Raw genomic sequence first — 26,100 nt, forward strand, 5'->3', positions numbered from 1 at the left:
TTGAAATTTCCTTCCAAAGGAGGCTAGGCTGGTTCCCTCCTTCACATCCTTTTGTCATCAACTGAAGGTTTTCTTTTCTTTCAACAAGCATTTGGGAACTGGTGGTTTTATACGAGTTTTCTGTTTTAGTTCCGTATTGTTTTTAATCTGTGCTTTTAAATCAAAAATTTAGATGGTTTTTATTCTATAGATTTCAGCTGGTATCTCAGATATTTAGTTAAAGAAAAGAGAAAACAACAGGCCAAATGTGGCCCTGTTGTCCGAATTGTGGACAAAATTGTGTGAGGGAGGTTGGAAGGGAAGGGTCATCATCTTCCCTGCACCTCAATCAAAAGGAGAACATATCTCTTTTAGCTGATCCAGTTTCTGGTACTTAAGGTGGACTATTTATTTATTACTGTGCTTGTATACTGCCGTTTCTCAGCCAAAATTGGCGACTCAACGCGGTTTACAACAGTACAACAACAATATTCAGTTTAAAACCATAAAAAACAACATACACAATACACAATACACAATATTGGCCCAACAATAATAATCCAATGCATCTCTTAACTAAAATCACAATCCAATTTCATCATCCATATTGCCAATCCTTAGTCATCAATTCATTGTACCGGATTAACCGAAGGCCTGTTCGAACATCCAGGTCTTCAATCTTTTTCGAAACACCATCAGCGAAGGGGCTGATCTTACCTCCATGGGAAGGGCGTTCCAAAGCCGAGGGGCCACCACAGAAAAGGCCCTATCTGTCGTACCCACTAGCCGCACCTGTGAAGCAGGCGGGATAGAGAGCAGGGCCTCCCCAGAAGATCTTAGGGTGGCATGTACACTGATTTCCAGTAAGACTATGCCATCTTACTAAAAACAGATTTCTTACTCTAGGACAGACTCTACACTGTAGAATAGAGCTTTCCAAACATTTCATGTTGGTGACACACTTTTTAGACATGCATCATTTTACAACACAGTAATTCAGTTTTTCTAGCAAACCAGAGGTTAAACCAGCTCTTTATAGGCCAGTGGTTCTCAACCTGTGAGTCCCCAGATGTTTTGGTCTTCAACCCCTAGAAATCCTAACAGTTGATAATTAATGCAATTTGACAACATTTAACAGCCATGGCTTCACACTGTGGAACTGAAGTCCAAGTCCAAGATTTGAATCACTATACCATTCAAACTCTCTGCTGCTAATTCCTCTGTTATGTGAAAAATTATATGTATTGTCATGTGCTTTTCTTAAAATGCGAATAGTTTTATGGACATTTTCTGAATTAAACATTTGCAAAATTTATCCCTCCAACAATTACAGCATATTTGAATGCATTTTCCCAAGGTATTCAATTCCTCATGTGCATTTTAAAATGTGCACATTTTTCCAAACGCAAATTGCACTTGGATCTATGGTCCTATTGTGCTGAGAAGTAATCCCCCCATTAGAAAGTGAAGCCGATGAATTTCTCAAGCATCCCTAATCTTATGCAGCCTGTGCCAGATCTTCTCAGTGACTAAGATGAACAGTCTCCAATGCAAATTGGAGTGCATAATACATGCACAAACTGGGGCTGACGTTATATTTTGGGAAGAGGGAAATCCTTTGCTATTTGGCATTTTGAAATTTAAATGCTGACTTCAGGATTCAGCACTGATATGCAAATATAGTTGAAATAAATTGTTTTTCATTTGTTGGGAAGTCTCTTGCTCAGATGGGAATTGTTCAAAAGTATGGCATGCCTTCTTATTACTTAACATTGCTTTCCTTTATGCATGCCATTCCTGTTTTGTTTTTCTCAGAGAAGCTATAAGTCTCCTTGGCTGGAAATAGTGAGCATTCCTTCTCATAGGCAATTCTAACTGAGTCTCAATTGATCTTACTGGTTTTTTTTTTCATTCCAACAACAAGGAAGTATTTATTTATTTATTTCACTACATGTATAAGTTCTCCATCTGCTCACTGAGTATCTGAGCCAACATATAAAATTCAGATGAACCAGATGGTTTTGAACTATTTGGGACATCACAGCATGAGAACTCTATCAAAATCAGGTTTTAGTCTTACTGATTTCAGTGGGTGTTAAAACAGATGTTTTTAACAGAACTTAATGACCCTTCAAAGTAATTTATTCTGACTGGAAGATAGCTGTCTCATACACTTCCCCAGGTAAAACACAATCAGGCTGAACATGTCTTCTCCCAAACTGTCCCGAGTATATTTTCCGTTCCCCAATGGATTGCTTTTCTGTTTTGATTAGCCAGTCACTTTATTTATACCCTATTCCCAAAACAGAGAGTCAAGAGAGTCAAGAAATAGAAAGAAAAGAAAGAAGAAAAGATACAACTAAGAGCTACATAGAATTGAAAAGATAAGAAAAGTTAAGGTAAAAATAATTGTATATTTGCTAGTATACAGTATTGCAGAATTATTTATTTATTTATTTATACTCTGCCTTTCTCCCCATGGGAACTCAAGAAGGTCACAGCAAGAGTCATTTCAGTAATGAATTTATAACCTAAGGTGCATCTATACTGTAGAAGGTGCAGTTTGACACCATTTTAGCTGTCATGACTCAATGCTGTGGAATTATGGGAATAGAAGCTTTACAAGTTTTTTAGCTTTGTCTTCCAAAGAATGCTGGTGCATCACCAAACTACAAAGCACAGGACTTCATAACATTGAGCCATGGCAGCTAAAGTAGTGTCAAACTGCAGTAATTCTAGAATAGATGCACCCTAACAGATCAAAATTCAAATTCTAGCCCAGCCAAAGGACCCATTTTAGGGGTAATTATCACTCTCCCAGCTGAACACAGGCAATGGAAAAGCTCCTCTGAACAAACCTTGCCAAGAAAAACCATGAGAGATTATTCATATGTTTTACTCAAGGATTTTTTGAGTTTCCTAATGCACAACCTTTTCTTGAAATCTTTGCAACAACCTTATAGGTTGTACTACAACTCCCATCATGTTTATGTTACATTTGGAAGCCGCGCTGAGTCTCTTCAGGGAGATAGGTGTGGGTTAGAAATAAATAAATATTATTATTATTGTTATTATCATAATCGCTAGGCTAACCTCACTGCTGTCAATGTTAGCTAATGGCTAGGAATGATTAAAGTTACCACCCAAAATGTCTGTTGGAAGCCAGGTTGCAAAAGGTTGCTCTGTCATAACAAAGCCTGAAGTTGGTATGGCTGAACTAACAAGATGTTGTTCTCTCTTTCCCTGCTTTATTTCTCTCCCCTTTCTCGGTTATCCCCCCCCCCCCCTGTTTTTAGACTGTATGTTCTTGAAGCTGAGACTTCTCCTCTTTATTATTGTAAAGTGACATGATGTAGATATGCTCATATGTCCTTGTACCATCTGTGAGGACCAGCATGGTGTAGTTGAACTAGGACTCTGAGAGACCATGGTTCAAAGCCTTGTTTAACTATGGAAACCCACCAGGTGACTTTGGGCAAATGATAATCAAACTCTCTTATTTATGGTTTTGATATCCAGTATTTTGTGAGCCTATCTAGGTTCTCCAGTATTGATCTATGGTATTCTTCTGGGCCAAGGATACCTCAGAATAATACTTAGGACCTAGAGAGGAGCACAAATGGAAGTATTTGTGGGCCTCCCTAGGTTCTCGGGTCTATGAATAGTCAAAATATAGGGTTCTCAGAGGAAGGCAATAGCAAATTCCCCCTAAACAAATCTTGCCAAGAAAACTTCAAGATAAAGTCAGAAATGACTTGAATGGGAAACGAGAAGCCCTGAAATATGGAGTTGGATCCAGAACTTTGAAACATTGTTGTTTTTGTTGTCATCATCATAACCATTGGATGACAAATGCAAAAAAATCTGCCATGCTGGCTTGATGATTCTGGGAATTCATAGAGTATTTTGCTCAAGCCCTGGCTATAATTAGAGGGGTTTTTCTGCATACATAGAACATCTATTAAGTGAAAGGTCATCTTAGATCTGGAGCCTAAGAAAAGCAAAATTAACTCTGAAGATGTTCTTCTGCCAGCACATTCTCTTATATCAGCCAAATCAGGGAACCCACCACTGGTGGCAGCACTGCAGAAACTGTCCGTTGCTATTGAAGGCTACTCTCTTCATGGCTTTTGGACCCTGTCCATACAATATAAAAGATTTATGCTATATTTGGGTCTGCTTCCAAGAAATACATAGTCATGCGGAACTGCTTTTGGACAGTTGGCTAGCATGGGTCTCTGTTGGAAGGAGGCCACAGCAAGAGCCTTTCCACTTTCAAAGAGAGTGATATATAAGAGGGCTTCTGTCACTTAGAAGCATGACATAGGGAAGCAAAGCTGCCAAGGGGAGCATGGGAAGCTGTTGCCTGCTTTGCACTAAATTCAGTGTCATATACTATAAGCAACAAATATAATCTGTCTGCCTCTGTTCACAAGGCTTCCAGCACCTTTTTTTATGTTGCCAGACAAAAAGCTCTGGAGGTCTCAAAAACTTGCATTTTTGTCCAAACTTTGTAGTTCGCATAATACAAATATCTTTCTAATATGAATTTGTGGTCAAAGAGGATTTCATATCACCTGAAACAGGTACTTCACTTTCTGAAGTTGCATACATAGAATACTGGAAAATGCTGAAATGTAGCACTTCATCATTAGGGATGGAAAGAGTATTGGAAAAAGCTGACAAGAAAAATCCTAGACTGCAGAAAATCTTTCCAGTTCTGTGCAAATTTTGAAGGTATTTTTAGTGCCAAAACCATGCATTTATGTGCAAGGAATGTCCAAATTTTGAGTAGAATGTACCCGAATACAGCATTTTATGTGGAGGAAACAGTACTTCTCTGGCCCCTTCCACACAGCTGACAACGTAACAACATTATCTGCTTTGAACTGGGTTATATGGCAGTGTGGACTCAGATAACCCAGTTCAAAGAAGATATTGAGGATTGTCCATCTTGACATTATGGGTTATCTGATTATGTAGAAGGGCCTTCTATATAAAAACAACCTCTATGTAAAGAAAATGTTGTTTTACACATTAAAATGCCATTTATTCATTTTGTGCATAAATTTCAACAGTGTTAGAAAAGTATAGAAAAGTAAAGATTATGAAGAAGTAGAGGAAAATGCAAAAAGTACATCTTAGGCCTCTTCCACACAGCTGAATAAAACCCGACATTATCTGCTTTGAACTGGGAGCTATGGCAGTGTGGACTCAATTAACCCAGTTCAAAGCAGATATTGTGGGTTATTCTGCCTTGATATTCTGGGTAGTATGGCTGTGTGGAATGACCTTTACTTTCTACAAGAATGGTAATAATGAAGTGTTACATCCTCAGTCCTTATAAAGGCTCCAAGACAACACCATCACCACACAAATATCTAAACAATTTATTTGGGTGAATTTATCAAACTGCCTACCTATCTATATTTCTATCTATAAAATTACTTGTGGAAGTTTTCATATGTAACAAGAGCAGAGCTTGGGAACTTTGGCCCCATAGTGCTTCCCAAAATTTTGATTGAAAATTTCTATTCCTGGAAACCTACAGCAGAGGAGTAATAATACTCCTCCTTGAAAACAGGTTGCAGGCCCTTGACTGAGTGTGTGAATAGCATCTCCAGAGTTTTTCAAAACTTCTAGTTTTTCACTTCTGTTTTGAACAAAAAGGTTGCATTAAATAGCAGACCCTGTGTATGAGGAAAACTGACTCAGGAGCTGCCTTCCAATTATAAAGTCTGTGACTAAGGGTCACTGAGACACCAAAGAAGACAATGATATGAACCAATTAAGTAGGAAAATAATTGCAGAAGAAAGAGGTTGTCAGGTTAACAGAATATTTGGCTATTACTTATCAGGATGATTGATACACAAGAGTTGTTGTGGTGTTGTTTATTTGTTCAGTTGCTTCCAACTCTTCATGACCTCATGGACCAGCCCACGCCAGAGCTCCCTGTCGGCCATCACCACCCCCAGCTCCTTCAAGGTCAAGCCACTTCAAGGATAACCTCCATCCATCTTGCCCTTGGTCGGCCCCTCTTCCTTTTTCCTTCCATTTTCCCCAGCATTATTGTCTTCTCTAAGCTTTCCTGTCTACTCATGTTCTGGCCAAAGTTCTTCATCTTTGCCTCTAATATCCTTCCCTCCAATGAGCAGTTGGGCTTTATTTCCGACGTATGGACTGGTTGGATCTTCTCGCAGTCCAAGGCACTCTCAGAACTTTCCTCCAACACCACAGTTCAAAAACATCTATCTTCCTTCGCTCAGCCTTCCCTAAGGTCCAGCTCTCACTCCATAGGTGACTACAGGGAATACCATTGCTTTAACTAATTTATCGAGATTGGACATTGCTCTCCTCCCAAGAAGTACACGTCTTCTGATTTCCTGGCTGCAGTCTGCATCTGCAGTGATCTTTGCACCTAGAATTACAAAGTCTGTCACTGCCTCCACGTTTTCACCCTCTATTTGTCAGTTATCAATCAGTCTTGTTGCCATAATCTTGGTTTTTTATGTTTAACTGCAACCCAGCTTTTGCACTTTCTTCTTTCACCTTGGATAGAAGGCTCCTCAGCTCGTCCTCACTTTTGGCCATCAAAGTGGTATCATATCTAAGGTTGTTAATGTTTCTTCCAGCAATTTTAACCCCAGTCTTGCATTCGTCAAGCCCTCCACATCACATGATGTGTTCTGCATACAAGTGGGATAGGTTGGGTGAGAGTATGCAACCCTGCCGTACGCCTTTCCTGATCTTGAATTAGTCTGTTGTTCCATGGTCAGTTCTTACTGTTGCTACTTGGTCATTATACAGATTCCTCAGGAGACAAACAAGGTGTCTTGGTATGCCCATACCACCAAGAACTTGCCACAATTTATTATTATCCATACAGTCAAAGGTTTTAGAATAGTCAATAAAACAGAAAAAATATGTTTTTCTGAAATTGTAGATGAGTTGTTGTAGATGAGAGTAAAAAAAGTGCCCTCCCCTTTGGAGATCCTCCACCCCCGAAAAGTCTTTCATTTCTGGTTCTTTTCCTGTTTACTTTATACTTCTAATGTTTTATTTCTCTCTGGTGGAAAAATTCTCTCCTGGTCCTGGAATAACATTGGGGGGTAGGAGGGTGGAATGTGCCAAAATTGCATCCCACACCAATGGAGAGGGTAATAATATTAGGAGGCACTAATGGTGGGCAACAAAACTGTTTGCAGCACATGGGATGCAACCACCCAACTCTTGCCCTAGGGATTACTGTTTCTTTCAATCAAGTCAAAATAAACTCATAGTCTTCTGTAGTTTCCACCAAGCTAGAGTTCAATCACAGCATCTACTTACAGGACTTTTCCAGGACACTTGGGTCCCCAGCTGCACTTGTGATATTCAGCTTTCACATAGCTCTCTACTCCATCCTGAAGGGTGCATGTCACATTCCTATGCACCACATACGCACAGTAGCTCCTGCAGGAGAAACAAAACAAAATTTGGTCAAACATCTGGTGGCCAGACCTGGTGCACCATCTATTCCCAGACTTTGGCTGTAATTCATGAATCCAGTTACAAAAGTGCAACCTTGAGCTATGCATTCATAAGTGATTTGTATTCGTGGCCCCTATTTACCAAGTAGCGTAAGGAATATGTAGAGATCATAAAAGTTCACCAGGCATCAGTCACTGTGGGTGGTGGTGGTATTCTGTTTATTGGGGTGCAGCAGACTGATGTTTCCACTCTCCTCTTTGGTGTGAAGAGGAATTTTGGCAAGGATCCTTCTTCTTAATGCTACATTAGTGAACACTTGTGGGAGGAAGGTAGAAATATCAGTTGGTTGTGCCCTGGTTGATAGGAGAACAGATCCCCATTATTCACAATAGTTGATGGCATTGTGGTAAATCAGATCGTGTGAGTGGTGGTGGTGGTGGGGAAGCTAAGAAATTCTACTTTGTTAAACATACTTAATCACTAATCCAGCATCTTGGCCTTTGCCTGCAGTTATCTAGCATCTGCAGTAAGATTAAAAAACTAAAACATTCTTATAGACTAATACTGTAATATCCCATCTCCCAGGTGACCTGATCCTGACTCTTGACTTTTTGTGGTTGTTTGAATATGAATGAATTAAAAAAAAAGAGGTCCCAATACAGATCCTTGGCAGATGGAGCAAAGTCTAAACTCACATTAGACATATTTATAGCTAGGCCAAGTTATTGGAAATGATTTGGCAAACCTTGCTGGATGTAGAGCCTTGAATAATTATTGTTTTACTCTCTAATTCCCAGCCATTAGGACCAGTGGCCATACTAGATGGAGGATTCTGGTGGTTTTACTCCAAGTTCTTCTGGAGCCATACCAAAGAGGATGATATGGACTCTTCTTTTCTATGAATAGAGAAGGAAAGGTCCAGATCATCCCCTTCAGTATCTAATAATTTAACATGCAGAGAACAGAATGTTAATTCCTCTGCAAGTACCTTACTTCAGTGGAAATTTGGGTTATTACAACCCTGGAAGTAGATTAGGTTGAAAGGTAATGACTGGACTAAGGTCATGATGTAAACATCATAGCTGAGTTGAGATTTGAATGCAGAGATCAGGTCAAAAGATAAGCACAATAAACCCTAGAGATTTTTCAGATGGGAAGTAGAGATATGGCTGAGATCCTGCATTGGGATGAGTTCATGGGGCTCAGAAAAGATGTGTTTGGGAGGAGATTTTGGTCATCATATAGTGAACTCTGACTTCTGCAAGACCCAAAAAGAGTGAGTTGCAATTGCAAACATCTACTGATATCATCATTATTCAACAACAGGCTGCTAGTTGTTATTTCAGACCTAAAGGAGGAACCATTCTGCAAACATGATATGATTGATCTGTCACAATAAAACAACTTCAGTTACTTATGCAGCATACCTCAAATCTAAGGCTTTGAAAATCTGAGCTGGAGAACCTGATAATTTTTTTTTAAATCTATTCTAAAATCCATCGCATTTCTGAATAGGAAACCTGGAACAACTGTTGTAATAATTTGCCATGAAATGCCATGTGTTTGCAATTGGATTAATGGAACTCTGTTTTTTTAAGTGGGAGAAAAAACCTGGAGAACAGAGCAAAGCACACCAAAAGACTTGAACATCTTGTTTAACATTTAAAAGTGCTGAAAACCTTAAGTGGGTTTCTTAGGAAATTCTGGGTGGAGAAGTTGGCTAAGAGTGAGAAGATCTGTGTTTAATTTTTTTCAAAAAAACTACCCAATTGCTGCCAGACTAGACAGTGCTTTAATGTGGTCCATTAGGGCTGACCTAGTAGCTATACCTACCACACAGAATATACACCAAAATCAAAAGTGAAGTACTAGAAGTTGAGATGTAGTTTTATTGTTATTTTGTACTCTATAATGTCATGATTCAAATGCTAAATCTAAAAATCTGAGTACGAATTTATGAGAGAAACCCACTATGCAGTCCACATAAAATGGGTTACTACAGAAGCAAAGTTATTTGTTGTAGGTTGCTGCGGGTTTTCTGGACTGTATGGCCATGTTCCAGAAACATTCTATGATGTGGGTGAAATATCAGGAGAGAATGCTTCTGGAACATGGCCATACAGCCCAGAAAACTCACAGCAACCCAGTGATTCTGGCCATGAAAGCCCTCAACAACACATTGATTTGTTGTAGTTATGTGCCTCCAAGTTGACTCCAATTTATGGCAACCTACCCATAAAGTTTTTTCTTGACAGGATTTGCTCAGATGGGGTTTCCCTTTGCCCTTCTCTTAGGTTTCAAGAGTGTAACTTGCCCAAGTTTCCATGGTTGGAAATTAGGCCAGAGTCCTAATCCAAACACTCAACTATATCATGCTGGCTCTAACAAAGACTTAGGTAGCTGTCACTTAGGACATAATAAACTGATTAGTAGAATCACTCTTAGTTAGAAGCTGCCAACATAAACCATGAAGAAGGCTGCTCCACTTTTTAGTCTGAGCCATCAGGGAACTGCCCACGGTGCTGCATTTGGGAATAGGTTTGAGCACCTTGAAAATCTTCACATTCAGATTAAATGCCAAAGAAGATTTGCCTCCCAACCAATTTTGCAGCCAATAGCTTGGAGGTTGTTACAGTGGGTAAAGAAAAACACCACTTGAAGGTAAAAACACAACAGAAAAAGTCAAAGCTACAACAAAAATGTTGCAATGATCCCCACCTTGTCTAATCCTGGTCTGTGCTGCACATCTGTATGACACAGGTTCACTTTACAGGATGTGTGTAGGGGGCATAGGGACATAGGAATTTGCTTTATACTAAGTTAGACCATAGAGCTCAATCATATCTGCATCAACCAGACTCACCCCACATCTCATAGCTACATATCCCATGCATTAATTGCACACTGTGTGACCAACTTTTTTTATCTGTCCTGAATCTACCATCCACTGAGAGTTCATAGAATAGGAGGGCAAATCCTCTCCATGATCCACTTGCTCTAACCCAGTGAAACTGTGTTCCAGGTGTTTTGGACTTCAGCTCCCAAAACCCCCAGGAAGATTACCAGCTGTTAGGAATTGTGGGAACTGAAGTCCAAAATATCTGGGGGAACACAGTTTGAGAAACTCTGCTATAACCCATTCATGCGTCTTTATCCTTCAGTGGACTTATTGTGTGCCTATTTAGGTCATCCCTCAGCCTCAGGGAGGTCATTTCAGGATGACATGGAGAGGCTCTTCATGGTTGTATAAAATCTTCTTAATCTTATGAATTTGAACTACTGCCCTATACTGGCTGTTTGAGCTCCACTGGCCCCTTCCCTGAAACTACCAAGGAGTCAGAGGATGCTGCAGAATGAAACAAACTGTGGTGCCAGCCTAATCCATTTTGTTTCAAAACCCGACTGAAATACTTTTGCTGCCTGAGGAGTAGCAGCAAATGGTACCCCTAAACCAGTTATTCTGGCATGAGAATCCCACAAACATCTCATCCCATCCAACTGTCACAAACGGGCAGGGCCAGTCCCAATTAATCCTTTGTCATCCTACTATTTTATCTACTCTTAAAATATCTCAGTTTCTCTTTCCTTCTCTCACCCCCCACCTTTCCCTCAGCTTACTTCAGTTGCTGCAAGTGAGTTCAATGTGCAAAACTAGTTTTCACTCTATTAACTTAGTAGAGAGAGGAGAATGGAGGCAGAATATTACTCCTTCCTTAGATTCAGGCAAAAGCAAACTGCTTGATCTGAATGCTGGACTAGGCTTCCAAGAGACCAGAGTTCAATCCTTCCTTATTAATAACTTTGGCCATCTTGACCACCCTCTGAAGTTGCCTGAGCCATCATGTCCCAGTTTTGATTTGTGACATATTGGAAGATGTGACAGTTGTTCTTATCCTTAGCAATCTACAGTCAGATAAACTGGTTATCTGAGGAATCTGCCTCACTTTGTATAATGGTAAGACCTGGCCTGAGTGGTAAGAAGGGGAGTTTACCCAAAACTAGGCAATGAAACTTTCTATTCACAAAATATGCCTCTGTTTATTTTTTTCTGCTTTGTTTTTTGAGTGAATAGATGAAGGTCCCATGCCACCACAGCTAGCTACCTCCTTCAGTAGGGTCCTTCTCATTTGGGGAGTTTAGGGAGTCTGCTGTGAGGAATGAGAAACTGAGAAATCTGTTTCACCCTGCCCAGTTTCACTCATCTAAATTGGAGTCCAAACTACTTGGTATAAAAAAAGCAGTGGCAGCTTTTTATACAACTCATGTTCCTGAAATAAACTGCTGTTTGCAATTTAATAAGGAATATGTTTACCAGATGGACTTTAAACCTTGTGGAGAATCTCAATAATGCCCTGCCCTTCACACACACACCTTTGCGAAAGCATAGATAACAATCCTGCTGAAATCTGAAACCATGCTTATTGTTCTCTATTTGTAATTGGGAATAATAGTGGCCTGACCCACTATTGGGAAGAGCACAGTTGAGAAGAGCACAGTAAAAGTTCTGCACCACTTTGCAAATTCACTATTCAAACCTAGACATGCCTATTCAGAAGTCAATGCCACTGAGTGCTTACTTCCAGGTAGGTGGGTGCAGTATGAATAGATAATCAATGAAGGTAAGAATACGGGACCATTAAGAAGAGCACATATTGGATTTGACAATACAATTATCAGAGCCAACATTATCTTCAGACATCAGCCAATTAGTTGCCTATGGGAACATAAGCATAGTCAGCAGAACATAAACATAGCCGTCAACTCATTTTTCTGAGAAAAACACAAAGTTACATATCACATTACAATATCTGGGGATACCACATTGCTTCCTAGATTTTTGGATTATTGAAGGTCCAAAATTCGAATTAGTAACATCTGGTTGACTGTTAATCATCATCATCATCTAGTTTCATTAATGGACATATCACTGTACAAAAACAAAGCAATAAAACCAACTGCTCTGACAGACATGCAATGTAATTTTGAGGAAAAAGATATGCAGATGCCAGACACCAGACCTAGCATGCAGCCATCCTGACAACTAGCTATGCTGTTTAGTAGGGTGGTCCATCTGTTTGGAAGAGACAGCATGAATGAAGTGATATGAATGCTGGACTAGGCTTCCAAGAGACCAGAGTTCAAATCCCTGTCCTGCTAGAGAAACCGACAAGGTAAAATCACACTTTTTCAGATTCAAAGGATGGCAATGACAGACCTTCTTTGAAGAAATCTTTCCACAATAAACACCTTGAAAAGGTTGCTATAAGTCAGAGTTGACTTGAAAGCACACAACACCAACATCAACAACAGGTTCACAGTGATGCCCATTGTGCTGGGAAAGGTGGGGTAGATGGAAGGCCCCTGATGGTGAAGCCATCTGTTTGGACCATGCTGACATTCCTCCCAACAAGTAGATATGCCCTGGCAAGAGTGGAAGCTGCGTAACACACAAGATGGAGTTGGCTTCACCATCAGGGGCCTTCCATTTACCCCACCCCTCCCAGAACAATGGGCATCACTGTGAACCCTAACCCTATGACTTCCCCTCACATATTTATACATGACTATCATGTCTCCTCTCAGCCTTCCCTTCTTCAGGCTAAACATACCCAGCTCTTTAAGCTGCTCCTCATAGCACTTGTTCTCCAGATCCTTGATCATTCTAGTCACCCTCTTCTGGACACATTTCAGCTTGTCAACATCTCCCTTCAATTGTGGTGCTCACAATTGGACACAGTATTCCAGATGTGGCTTGACCAAGGCAGAATACGGGGTAGCATGACTTCTCTGAATCTAGACACTATATTTCTCTTTATGCAGGCCAAAATCCCATTGGCATTTATAGGTGCCAAATGACATTGTTGACTCATGCTTAACTTGCTGTCCATGAGGACTCCAAGACCATTTCACACATACTGCTATTGAGTCATCTTCAGAAGTGATTTGATTGTGTGTTCTTGCATGGCTGGGGGTTAGACTGGTTGGCCCTTGGGGTCTCTTCCAGCTCTATGATGCTATTGTTCTAAGATATTTACCAGTCTCTGTTAGAGAGCTCTTGTGTCACAACAAATGGAAGGTAAGCTAGAACAGGTAAAGTGTTATCAAACAGTGGCTTCTTAGTCAGATTTGTACAAGACAAAAGGATATTAAATACCGGGCCAGGAAATGCAAAATCTGGTGCCAAATTAGATGTGCAATGTCCTGAGTGACCTCCAGCTGTAGTATTTCTCAACGGGGGGGGGGGGGGGGGGTCGGGACACCTGGGGGGTCATGGAAGGGTGTCAGAGGGGTCACCAAAGACCATCAGAAAACACAGTATTTTCTGTAGGTCATGGGGGTTCTATGTGTGAAGTTTGGCCCAATTCTGTGGTTGGTGAGGTTCAGAATGCTCTTTGATTGTAGGTGAACTATAATCCCAGGAACTACAACTCCCAAATGGCAAGTCTATTTTCCCCAAACACCACCACTGTTCACATTTGAGCATATTGAGTATTTGTGTCAAGTTTGGTCCAGATCCACCATCCATCAGAGTCCACAGTGTTCTCTGGATATAGGTGAACTACGACTCCAAAACTCAAGGTCAATGCCCACCAAACCCTTCCAGTATTCATGGGAGTTCTGTGTGCCAAGTTTAGTTCAGTTCCATTGTTGGTGGAATTCAGAATGCTCTTTGATTGTAGGTGAACTATAAATCCCATCAACGACAACTCCCAAATGACAAATTCAGTCTACACCCCAATCCTACCAGTATTCAGATTTGGGCATATCGGGAATCTGTGCCAGATTTGGTCCAGTGGATGAAAATACATCCTGCATATCAGATATTTGCATGACCATTCATGTTGTTCATTTGTTCAGTCATCTCCGACTCTTCGTGACCTCATGGACCGGCCCACGCCAGAGCTCCCTGTCAGCTGTCACCACCCCCAGCTCCTTCAAGGTCAGTCCAGTCACCTCAAGGATGCCATCCATCCATCTTGCCCTTGATCTGCCCCTCTCCCTTTTACCTTCCACTTTCCCCAGCATAATTGCCTTCTCTAAGCTTTGCTGTCTCCTCATGATGTGGCCAAAGTACTTCAACTTTGTCTCTAGTATCCTTCCCATTCATAACAGTAGCAAAATTCCAGTTATGAAGTAGCAACGAAAATAGTGTTATGGTTGGGGGTCACCACAACATGAGGGACTGTATTAAGGGGTGGTGGTATCAGGAAGGCTGAGAACCACTGAGCAAGAGATTCCATCTAAACTTGAGTTTTCTGGGGGTTAGAGCTGTTCCACAGTGGAATAAACTGTCACAGAGTATGGTTAGTTTTCCTTGTCTTGAGGTTTGTAAACAGAGGCTAGGTGTCCCTCTGCATTGTGTGTTCCTCCTTTGCAGAAGGGGCTTGGATTGGATGGCCCTTGGGGTCTTCCAGCTCTAGGATTGGATGGCTTTCCTTCATCCTTGCCTACTCATAGGGGGTGTTGTGAGGCTCCCAGCCCCTGAGGACACTCGTCCTGAGAGGGGTCACCCAGGCGCTTCCTGCTTCAACTCTCTACCAACTTCGCCTGTGCCCAGCCATCCTTTCAGGAGAGGAATCGGGATGGAGAAATCCTTCGAGAGAGAAATCCAATCCACAGCCAGCCAGCTTTGGCTCGAGCAAAGGACTCTCTCCTCTCCCGCCTTCAACACCATTTGCGGGGAAAGGTCCCTTTGCGCGGAGCCTTCCGCCCTTTCTTGCCAAGGACCCATTCTATATATTGCTGAGACGAAAAGGAAGGCGGCGAAATGGAGAAAGACCCAAGGCTTCAAAGAGAGAGAGAGTCCTTCTTTCCCATCCAGTCCTAACCTCCCCTTCCCCTCCCCCTCCCTTTCCTTGAGCATTCCGGAATGCGAAAATCCATATGAATTCTCCAGATTTGTTTGCGTGGAATGGAGAACGGAGAGGAAGGAAAGGGGTGGCGGAGAAAGAGATTGGAGGAGAGCGAGAGCGAGAGAGAGCGAAAGATTGAGCCTTGCATCCATCCACGCGGCTCCAAAGCATGGCTCCTTCTCGAAACCTCCGAGGTGAAATCCCCCTCGGTCCTAGTAAGAGAGTGATAGAAGGCACCCCTTGGCCATCCTCAGGCCCCGAAGGAACTGGCAGCGGCTACCTGGGAGTGAAAATGGGGTTTATATGTCTGTGGATATATATCTCTAGGATACAGAGAGAGAGAGAGACCAGCTAATCACCTCCCAATAAAGGATTCCCCCAGGCAGTAAGAAGCCAGACCTTGAACACTGCTAGGCCATTAAATGCTAATCAAGGTGGCCAATTGCAACATTCACACCTACCTCGAACAAACAAGGGTTCTTTCTCCCACCCTGGACAATCCATAGATATATAAACCCCATTTTCCTACTTTCCAACAGACCTCACAACCTCTGAGGATTTTTTTTGTCGTGTCAGGAGTGACTTGAGAAACTGCAAGTCGCTTCTGGTGTGAGAGAATTGGCCGTCTGCAAGGACGTTGCCCAGGGAACGCCCGGATGATTGGGTGTTCATATATGTGTGGAATGTCAAGGGTGAGAGAAAGAACTCTTGCCTGTTTGAGGCAAGTGTGAATGTTGCAATTGGCTACCTTGATTAACACTGAATAGCCTTGCAGCTTCAAAGCCTGGCTGGTTGCTGCCTGGGGAAAATCCTTTGTTGGGCTTAGGTAGCCACCCAGGTAGCCCCCAGCCACCTTAGGTAGCCCCCAGGTAGCCACCAACCAGGTTTGAAGCTGCTAGGCCATTAAATGCTCATCAAGTCGGCCAATTACAACATTCATACCTGCCTCAAACTGGCATGAGTTCTTTCTTCCATCCTAGACATTCCACAGATATATAAACCAAATTTTCCTAGTTTCCAACAGACCTCACGACCTCTGGGGATGTCTGCCATAGAAGCAGGCGAAACGTCAGGAGAGAATGCTTCTGGAACATGGCCATACAGCCCGGAAAACTTAAACGACTCAGTCAGGCCCGTAGCCAGGATTTTGATTCGGGAGGGGGGGGGGGCTGAGTTTGTTTCGGGGGGGGGGCTGAGTCTGAGTGAAAGAGGGTCTAGCCTAGCAAACCTTTTGTATCTTTACCCCAATACCCCCCTGCATATGGGATATATTGAGTAGGGTGATCAGATCATGATATGAATAAACATAACAGTTTAAATAATGCATCACTAAGGCCTTTTCGCGAACCACCATGAGAATTTCGGGGGGGGGGGGGTGAAGCCCCCCCAAGCCGCCCCCCCCCCCGCCCAGCTCCATGCCTGAACTCAGTGATTCCGGCCATGAAAGACCTCACAACCTCTGAGGATGCTTGCCATCAATACAGGCGAAACGTCAGAACAGAATGCTTCTGGACACTCCACAGATATATAAGCCTCACTTGCCTAGTTCCCAACAGACATCACAACTTCTGAGGATGCCTGCCATAGATGCAGGCGAAACGTCAGGACAGAATGTTTCTGGACATTCCACAGATATATAAACCTCACTTTCCTAGTTCCCAACAGACCTCACAACTTCTGAGCATGCCTGCCATAGATGCAGGCGAAACGTCAGGAGAGAATGCTTCTGGAACATGGCCATACAGCCCGGAAAACTCACAACAACCCAGTGATTCCGGCCATGCAAGCCTTCGACAGTACATTGTTCTCTCCTTCCATCCCTCCCTCCCTCCCTCTTTCCTTGGTCGCTTTTGGGGTCCAGCTCTGAGCGGGCGAGAAGCCAAGCGAGGCGAGGAGCGCGGGCGCAAGGCGAGCCAGGGGAGGGCTTACTTGTGCTTGCCCAAGGGCTTCCCCGGCGTGAGTTGCGGGCTGGATCCCGAGGTGTAGAGGCTGTAGCGGTTGCCGTAGGCGACGGGCGCCGGGGGGGCCCGGTAGTAGGTGCCTTTGGCGTCGGCCAGCCGAGCCAGGAGCGTCCCGGCCAGGCAGAGGAGCGAAGCCAGCGGGGCGCAGGGAGAGCTCTGGCTCTTGCTCATCGTCGCCCGGGAGGGAAGGAAGGAGGGAAGGAGATGCTCCAAAGCGTCCCGAGGAAGGCGTGGGTCGGAGGGAGGTGCGTCTCCTCGCCGGGAAGGCTTCGCTGGGGGAACCCTTCTTCGCAGACGCCCAAAGAGGAGGTCGGAGGCATCCGAGCCCCTGCTGCCCGAAGGACCGCCGCTTGGCCGCTGTTCCCAGCCCCAGAAGCCTCTCTTTTGTACCTTCCCGGGCCCTTCGATGGGTTTCCCGTCAGGCCGGCTCCCCTCAGCGCGGCAGGGCAGGGAGGCGGGTCCCACGCGCGCGCCCGGGATTAGCATAAGATCCCATCCCATCTCTCCTCGCCGCCGCCTCCTCCTCCTCCTCCTCCTCCTCCTCCTCCTCCTCCTCCTCCTCCTCCTCCTCCTCCTCCTCCTCCTCCTCCTCCCGACCGGCCTTTCAAAGGCTCCCTCCCACCAATCAGCGGCACTGGGACAGACCCCCGCAGGACAGCATCAAAAAAAGAAAGAAAGAAAGAAAGAAAGAAGGAGGAAACAATGGCTCTGGAATGAGAGAGAAGGAAGGAGAGGAGGAACCGAGGGAAAGAGTGTCCCTGCTTGGAGAATGCCCGCTTCCAGGAATGTTGGCTGGGGACTTCGGTGTCCAGATGCAGCACATCTGATTCTTATAAGCCACATGGCACCCATATGTCTTTCCTCAGGAGCTTACAGGCAAAGGGAATCCAACAGACCTCACAACCTCTGAGGATGCCTGCCATAAATGCAGGCGAAAGGTCAGGAGAGAATGCTTCTAGAACATGGCCATACAACCCGAAAGAACTACAACAACCCAAAGGGATGTCCCTGGTCCAAAGGGAGGAAACAGGACCACATGCTTTTGTAAAACCATTCTTTACACACATCAGTTTTTCAAAGAACTCTCCCAAAGTGATGGAATGTACTTTGGGGCCAGGTTTCATCACCTGCCATAGCTGCATGATTTCTTAGGCTTAGGTGATCCCTCGTGGTCCAAGTAGGATGGCCTCCCAAGTGTACTTATTTACTTATGCTATCCCTAAGTATGGTGTGAATTGTGAGAGTATGATGGCCTTCTAAAGTGTACTTATTTACTTATGCTATCCCTAAGTATGGTGAGAATTGTGTGAGTATGATGGCCTTCCAAGTGTACTTGCTTACTTATGCTATCCCTAAGTATGATGTGAGTTGTCCGAGTATGATGGCTGAGCTTCTCGTTGTCATCGTTCATTTGTTGAGTCATTTCCGACTCTTCATGACCTCATGGACCAGTACACGCCAAAGCTCCCTGTTGGCCATCACCACCCCCAGCTCCTTCAAGGTCAATCCAGTCACTTCAAGGGTCCCATCCATCCATCTTGCCCTTGGTCAGTCCCTCTTCCCTTTTCCTTCCATTTTCCCCAGCATCATTGTCTTCTCCAAGCTTTCATGTCTTCTTGTGATGTGGCCAAAGTACTTCAACTTTGTCTCTAGTATCCTTCCCTCCAATAAGCAGTCAAGCTTTATTTCCTGAAGTATGGACTGATTGGATCTTCTCGCATTCAAAGGCACTCTCAGAACTTTCCTCCAGCAACACAGTTCAAAAGCATCTATCTTCCTTCACTCAGCCTTCCCTAAGGTCCAGCTGTCACATCCGTAGGTGACTACGGGGCATACCATTGCTTTAACTATGCAAATCTTCGTTGCCAGTGTGATGTCTCTACTCTTCACTATTTTATCGAGATTGGACATTGCTCTCCTCCCAAGAAGTAAGTGTCTCCTGTTTTCCTGGCTGCAGTCTGCGTCTGCAGTAATATTTGCACCTAGAAATACAAAGTCTGTCACAGCCTCCACATTTTCTCCCTCTATTTCCCAGTTATCAATCATTCTTGTTGCCATAATCTTGGTTTTTTTAATGTTTAGCTGCAACCCAGCTTTTGCACTTTCTTCTTTCACCTTGATTAGAAGGCTCCTCAGCTCCTCCTCACTTTCGGCCATCAAAGTGGTGTCATCTGCATATCTAAGGTTGTTAAGGTGTTTAGAGTGGCTTATAGATCTTCTGAATGTGCACAGACTACATTATCATTAGCACATTGGAGTTCTATAACATATTTTGTTGCTACCTTGGTTTTGCTTTCAGTCTGCTGAGGTTAAATAGCTTGCTGTCTGTCCAACTGATGGGACGCTTCTCATCAACAAAATGAAGTATCAAAGCAATGAAGATGGAAAATAATGTTGGGGCAAGAACATCCCTGTTGGCATCTGATTCCACCTTAAGCGGGTCACTTTGGGAGCCATTACATTGTGTAGCTAAAAAGTGAAATATCCAAGTTAAATGGTTGATACCCCATGGAGTATTAAAGTGGCAGAACATGAGCTGAAATGTTCATCTGTGGATTCAAATCCAATACATTGAACCTTGCTGACATATATGAGGCAGCCTTGTCAAAACCTCACACTGTCAATCCTCATATGAAAAGCATTGCATCAATATTTTTCCTATTTGATGTTTTAGAGATTGAAATGATTTGTGGAAGCATTCCTTGATAGCAGGAACACCGTGATGGAAATGTTCCTGTGTTTTCCAATCATTAGAGCTCAGAGTGAGGGGAGCATATTGATACTTAAATGCTTGTTGCATGTTGTAACTAGGAGTTTTCACAGCCATCACGCATTCTTGAAAAAAAAAACCAGACACAGGAAATACAAGAAGTAGCCTCATGCCTGTCCATCTTACAGACTGCCCACCTAGTCCTGCATTGTCTCTACACCAATTACAAATCCGACTCTGAAATATCATGCAGGGTACTTTTCCAAACAAACCTTAAGGTAGTGGTGGGAAACCACCCCTATTTGTACTATAGCTCATACTTAGATAGTATGACAATTTTTGGGGATAATTCCTGCAGTCACTTCACCATGGCCTGGGCAAAAATCTTCAATATTTAACATTACAGAATTATGTTAACTGGAGAGGTCAAGGAATGGACTTCCAATGTCTTGCAAGTTTTGTACATTTTGATGTGCTGTGCCACTCAGGGCCCTTCCAGACAGGCCCTATATCCCACGTTGGTGGACAGGAAAAGAGATTTAAAGATGGACTTAAAGGCAACCTTAAAAACTGTGGCATAGATATAGAGAACTGAAAAGTTCTGACCCTTGAGCACTCTAACTGGAGGTCAGCTGTGACCAGCAATGCTGTGTAATTCAAAGAGGCACGAATGGAAGGTGAAAGGGAGAAATGTGCTAAGAGGAAGCACATCAAGCCAACCCTGACCGGGACTGCCTTCCACATGCAAACAGATGTCCTCGGTGCGGGATAACATCCAGATCAAGAATAGGGCTCCCCAGCCACCTACGGACCCCCCACCAAGACACCAGACTTATTCTTGGGCTACAAGGGATTGCCTAAGTACTAAATACTAAGTATATCCCAGGAATTGATCTCAGGTTTTCTGCTTTAAACTGGATTATATGAGTCTGCACTGCGAGATAATCTGGAATAAACAGAAAACCTGGGATCAGATCCTTGGATATAGGGCCTGTCGGAAAGGGACCTAAGACACAAGATTTCTATAGCACTGTTTCTCAAACTCTGCTCCTTCAGAAATATTGAACTTCAGCTCCCACAATTCCTTACAGCTGTGAAGCTGGCTGAGCTTTCTGGGAGCCAAAGTTCAAAACACATGGAGGAGCAGAGTTTGAGAAACATTGCCTTATAGTATTCTTGGGTCAGAAGTCCTTCATTTTCATATATTTTGCTCTTATCAATGGCTTTACATATCTGTACAGAAAGCAGAGTCTTCCACATAGGAAGCTGCAGTAATTGTGCAGAACCATTACACTATGTAACAAAATTTGGGGGGGGGGGGGGGGGGAATCTGCTCCTTGTTTGAAAGTGCCATTTTCTGTTTCATTGTGCCATAGGTAAAGGTAAAGGTTTTCCCCTGACATGAAGTCCATTCTTGTCCGACTCTAGGGTGTGGTGCTCATCTCCATTTCTAAGCCGAAGAGCTGGCATTGTCCATAGACACTTCCAAGGTCATGTGGCTGGCATGACTGCATGGAGCACCGTTATGCCATACATACTATGAAAGTAGTTGTTATACTCCAGAAACTTCATTTGTGTGGCTGCCACAAACTATGTTAAATTGGCTGAGACTCTATGAGATATTCATTGAAAAACTATAGCAAAATGTGCTACAGGGTGCCCTGCAAAAACAAGGTTTTCACAGTTTAATAAACTTTTTCCATGTTATACAGCCAGAGGGCTGCAGTTCAATGCAAAATATATGTTTTGCATACATAAAGACTTGGGTACAACCCTTGGCCTTTTTTTTTTTACATCAAACTTTGGACAGTCATTGATTCCACTTAAAACATTTTTTCCTGTTTTGAATATATTTTCCTCACAAGGCAGACGTCATATGGCACACCTGCTCTTCCTATTTTTAAGTTGCAGACAACACTGAAAGCTGATTGTGGGATTTAGGAGCACAAGCAAATTCACACCACAGAAATTGGGATTAAAAATTATTATTGGGCAATCGGGTACTAAATGCAATATAACAACAACAACAACAACAACAATTTTATTCTTCTATCCTGCCTCCATCTCCCCGAAGGGACTCAGGGCGACCAAGCCCAATATAAACAAGGTGCAAAAAAACACAATTAAAAACATATGACAATTAACTATATTAAAACAATAAAACCAATAAAATCAAAAACATCATAAAACATAACAAAACAGCAAGAAAACAATGACCAAGAAAAGTGGGCATGTGCAGATTTAAGACAACAGGGCAGGACAGGGACAGGAACAAAGTGCTGGAGATCCTACCAAAAGATGAGGGCCAGGCAAACTTGATCAGTAGTTGAACCATTATTTGAAGGCACATTGGAACATCCAAATCGTCAGGTTCTTCTGAAAGGTGGATAAGGTGGGGGTAATCTAATCTCTCTGGGGAGAGAGTTCCAGAGCCAAGGGGCCACCACCAAAAAGGCCCTCTTTCTCATCCACATCAACTGTGCTTGTGACAGAGGTGGAAGCAAGAGAAGGGCCTCCTCGGCAGATCTTAGCGCTCACACTGGTTCGTAGAAGGAGATACAGTCATGAAGATAAGCAGAACCTGAACTGTTTAGAGCTTTATAGGTGATGATCTGCATTTTGAATTGGGCCTGGAAACTTATTGGCAGCCAGTGGAGATGCTTCAGTAAAGGCATCATCGTCTCCCTGTAACTAGCTCCAGTTACCAGCAGTAACCTGGCTGCTGAACTTTGCACAAGTTGCAATTTCTTCAATGGCATCCCCACACAGAATATACTGAAGGTGGTTAGAGGGCAAGCAGGGCTACTTTTGGCTTTATGTATTTCTTGAGCACAAGAATTGTATCCATCCAATCATGTCTTACAATACCTTTATTCTTTATTGTAGGACAACTTGTGGCTCTGAATATCAGTATTTCCAGTAACCTTTCTCAAATATTGAGTTCTTTCCATTACTATTGAAAAAATTGTTCCCACAAACATTTCTTTGCTTCCATTTTGTGGCTTTTGTACTCATACTGTGGTGAGATTTTAAGGCAATCTGGCAAGGACATCCACCAAAGGACATCCATTCAAAGCAATAAAAACAGGAGGTCAATTATTATCCTTTGAAATAGGCAATGCATCCCAAACCAGAATTGTTTTATAGATAGGACTTGGAAGACCAACCTATTTACACTGACTTTTGTGGTGTAAGAGTATACATTAGACCATGGGATGATTAAAGAAAATTTAACTAAAGTAGAAGAAAAATACATTTTTGAAATTTCAGTGCTAGCATGGGAATATCAAGTGAAATAGGGCTGTGTGGAAGGGCCCTCAGAGATCTGTCTATGCAGTGGTTCTCAACCTGTGGATCCCCAGGTGTTTTGGCCTACAACTCCCAGAAATCCCAGTCAATTTACCAGCTGTTAGGATTTCTAGGAGTTGAAGGCCAAAACATCTGGGGATACACAGGTTGAGAACCACTCATCTGTTGACAAAATCACTCTCCTAGATAAGATCTTCCAGCAGAAATGGAGGACAGAGAAAGACACAACTAGTGTGAGATGGGATGGGTACTAAATTATGTCTGTTCTAAATTTCTTCAGCCTATGAAACATCCACAGTGTTGGCACAAAGTTCCACAGTGAATGTTATCCAAACTAATTTTCAGCACCTCTGACCTAGATTGAGGACAGTGTCAACTGATTTGTCTTGGGTAAAATGACATTTGGAAATCGTTGCCAGTTAGGATGACACCCTTTTCCCCATTCATTTTGTTGTGTCTACTTACTTTTTGTAATGCTGTGCCCACAAACGTATTTTCCTGGTTTTAATTAACTATTCTGTATGTTGTACGACCAAAGCTTCGAATGTTTACTCAGAAGAAAATTCCTGGTCCATATAGGATTGCTCATTTAGGATACAGTTTGACTGATTTATGACTTCATCTAAAATCAATAACAGGTATTTAGAAGACACTCAGTTTTGCTCCTCCAAAATGGAGGGATTCCTCTATAAATTCTTTAGTACCTGGCTGTCAACTTCATGAATGGATATTCTGAGGCTGGCAAGGAGATTGAAAAACATATTGTGAGACTTGGAGAACAAATCATAGCTGGACAACGCCACCTCCTTTGTCCAGCAGAGGTCACTCCATATCATCACTGAGGTGAGTATTTTTGACTATGCTAGAACATTGTTCAACTGCAGCATTAAAACAGGTAAGATGAGCAAGAAGAATACTAGCGAATGACTGTCACAAAAGCAGGGGAAGGAGAGAAGCAACACAGAAATATAAGCATGCAACAAACTTCCACTGGACTAAAACACAGAGGACAACGGATTTCAAAAAACCCATATATTTCTTCAAAGAAATAGGAATGGATCCCAAATGTAAACAATTGTATGTTCTACACACTTACATGGACATTCCATTAGTGTTTCTGCCTCAGTAATCCCTGGTCAACCACATCTTCCCATCACATAAAGGGCAGCCTGCTTCCAACCTAGCAGCAAAGATCCTGTCTGGATGCTCTTGCTTGCAAAGATGAGGCTGGCAACGATAGGACTCAAAAAGCTGATTTTTAAAATTATATCTCCCAGAGTTTCCAAAGCAGAATTGTCAATGGGTGGCCAGTTCTATAGTTCCTCCTGATCATGATTTTTTAACTGTTTTTAACATTATCAATTGTTACATTGTTTTTAAAATAATATTTACATTGATCCTTTTATTGCACTTTTTGTATCATTTTAATTTTATCACCTTAAATAATAATATTACCCATTTCCCTCTGTGGCTTGAGGTGGGATAAATATGTTGTTAGTCTTCTTTGAGTCTCATCATTGAGAGAATACAGAATACAAATGACAGTAGCAACATGCTTGTGTTCTGCTGCCCTGGAGACTAGGATGCAGAACAATGGCTTCAAACTACAGGAAAGGAAATTCTACCTGCACATGAGGAAGAACTTCCTAATTGTGAGAGCTGATCAGCAGTGGAACTCTCTGCTCCGGAGTGTGGTGGAGGCTCATTCTTTGGAGACTTTTAAACAGAGGCAGGATGGCCATCTGTTGGGGGTGCTGTGAATGGGATTTTCCTGCTTCTTGGCAGGGGGTTGGACTGGATGGCCCACGAGGTCTCTTCCAACTCTAGGATTCTATGGTTCTATGATTCTGTAATAACAATGTCTCTCCACTCTATCAACTAACCCCCAATTAATTAGAACTTTTAATTTGACTGATTTATTTTGATTATTTAGTCTTATCTTTAAGATCTAAGCAATAATCCATGAGAGCCAAAGAAGACCTTAAGATCATGACAGGGGGAGGCGGGAGGGTCTAGAAGGGTATATGGTTATGCTGCTAAAATAGTGATGGACTCTGAAGCTGGTACTTGACCAAAAGACTTGAGAAACAACATTATGCAAGTTTGACGAGGGACAGAAATGCATTTCTGTTACTCATCAAACTTGCATAATGTTGTTTCTCAAGTCTTTTGGTCAAGTACCAGCATCAGAGTCCATCACTATTTTAGCAGCATCACCACAACATCCTATCATGACACAGTTAGAAATGAAGCATCTGAATTATGATTAAGGGATTGGTGCAATGTATTATTTGTGTATGGAGTTATTATGTTTTAATATGTTTAATGGTTTTAAGTTGCATTTACATGTGTATTGTTTCTAGTGATTTTGTGTTATGATTTATTTGGTTTGTGTAATGAGGCATTGAATTTTTGCCTAGATGTATGTTGTACGCTGCTCTGAGTCCCCTGAGGGGTGAGAAGAGCAGAATAAAAATGAAGTAAGTAAATAAATAAATAATATTTACTTTTTCACTTGGATGGTTTCATTATGCCCTTCTATCCAATTTTTAATCACAGATTGTCTCCTGGATGTCAAATTAGTAAATTGCTGGTTTGTTTTTATCTAAAATGTTTTTTTTATAACTGTCCTATTTATTCTATTTTCATTTTGTTTGGTGATTTAATTTTAAGGGATTTTCTTAAGCCACTTTCAGTGCCATTTGGTGAGAAGTCAGGATGCAATTTTCTAAATAACTGATCCGCCATCTAATGAACTACATACAGTGAGAACTTGTGTGTAAAATATCATGAGATATGTGTTTCTGGCTAATTCCT

The 26,100-nt window shown here is 42.4% G+C and overlaps 1 protein-coding gene across 1 annotated transcript in view; it reads right to left on the bottom strand.

Annotated features, from left to right (window-relative positions):
• Nucleotides 1-17,768, bottom strand: part of EMILIN3 (elastin microfibril interfacer 3) — a 28,531-nt gene extending 10,763 nt beyond the window's left edge. The window contains exons 1-2 of the mRNA XM_060772223.2: nucleotides 17,233-17,768; nucleotides 7,310-7,432 (exon numbers count right to left, since the gene is read on the bottom strand). Coding sequence (XP_060628206.2) covers nucleotides 7,310-7,432; nucleotides 17,233-17,765 — 656 coding nt within the window. The 5' untranslated portion in view covers nucleotides 17,766-17,768. The remainder of the gene's footprint in view (nucleotides 1-7,309; nucleotides 7,433-17,232) is intronic.
• Nucleotides 17,769-26,100: the final 8,332 nt, after the last annotated feature.

This window comes from Anolis sagrei, chromosome 4 (genome assembly GCF_037176765.1).
Source record: "Anolis sagrei isolate rAnoSag1 chromosome 4, rAnoSag1.mat, whole genome shotgun sequence".
Lineage (NCBI taxonomy): Eukaryota > Metazoa > Chordata > Lepidosauria > Squamata > Dactyloidae > Anolis > Anolis sagrei.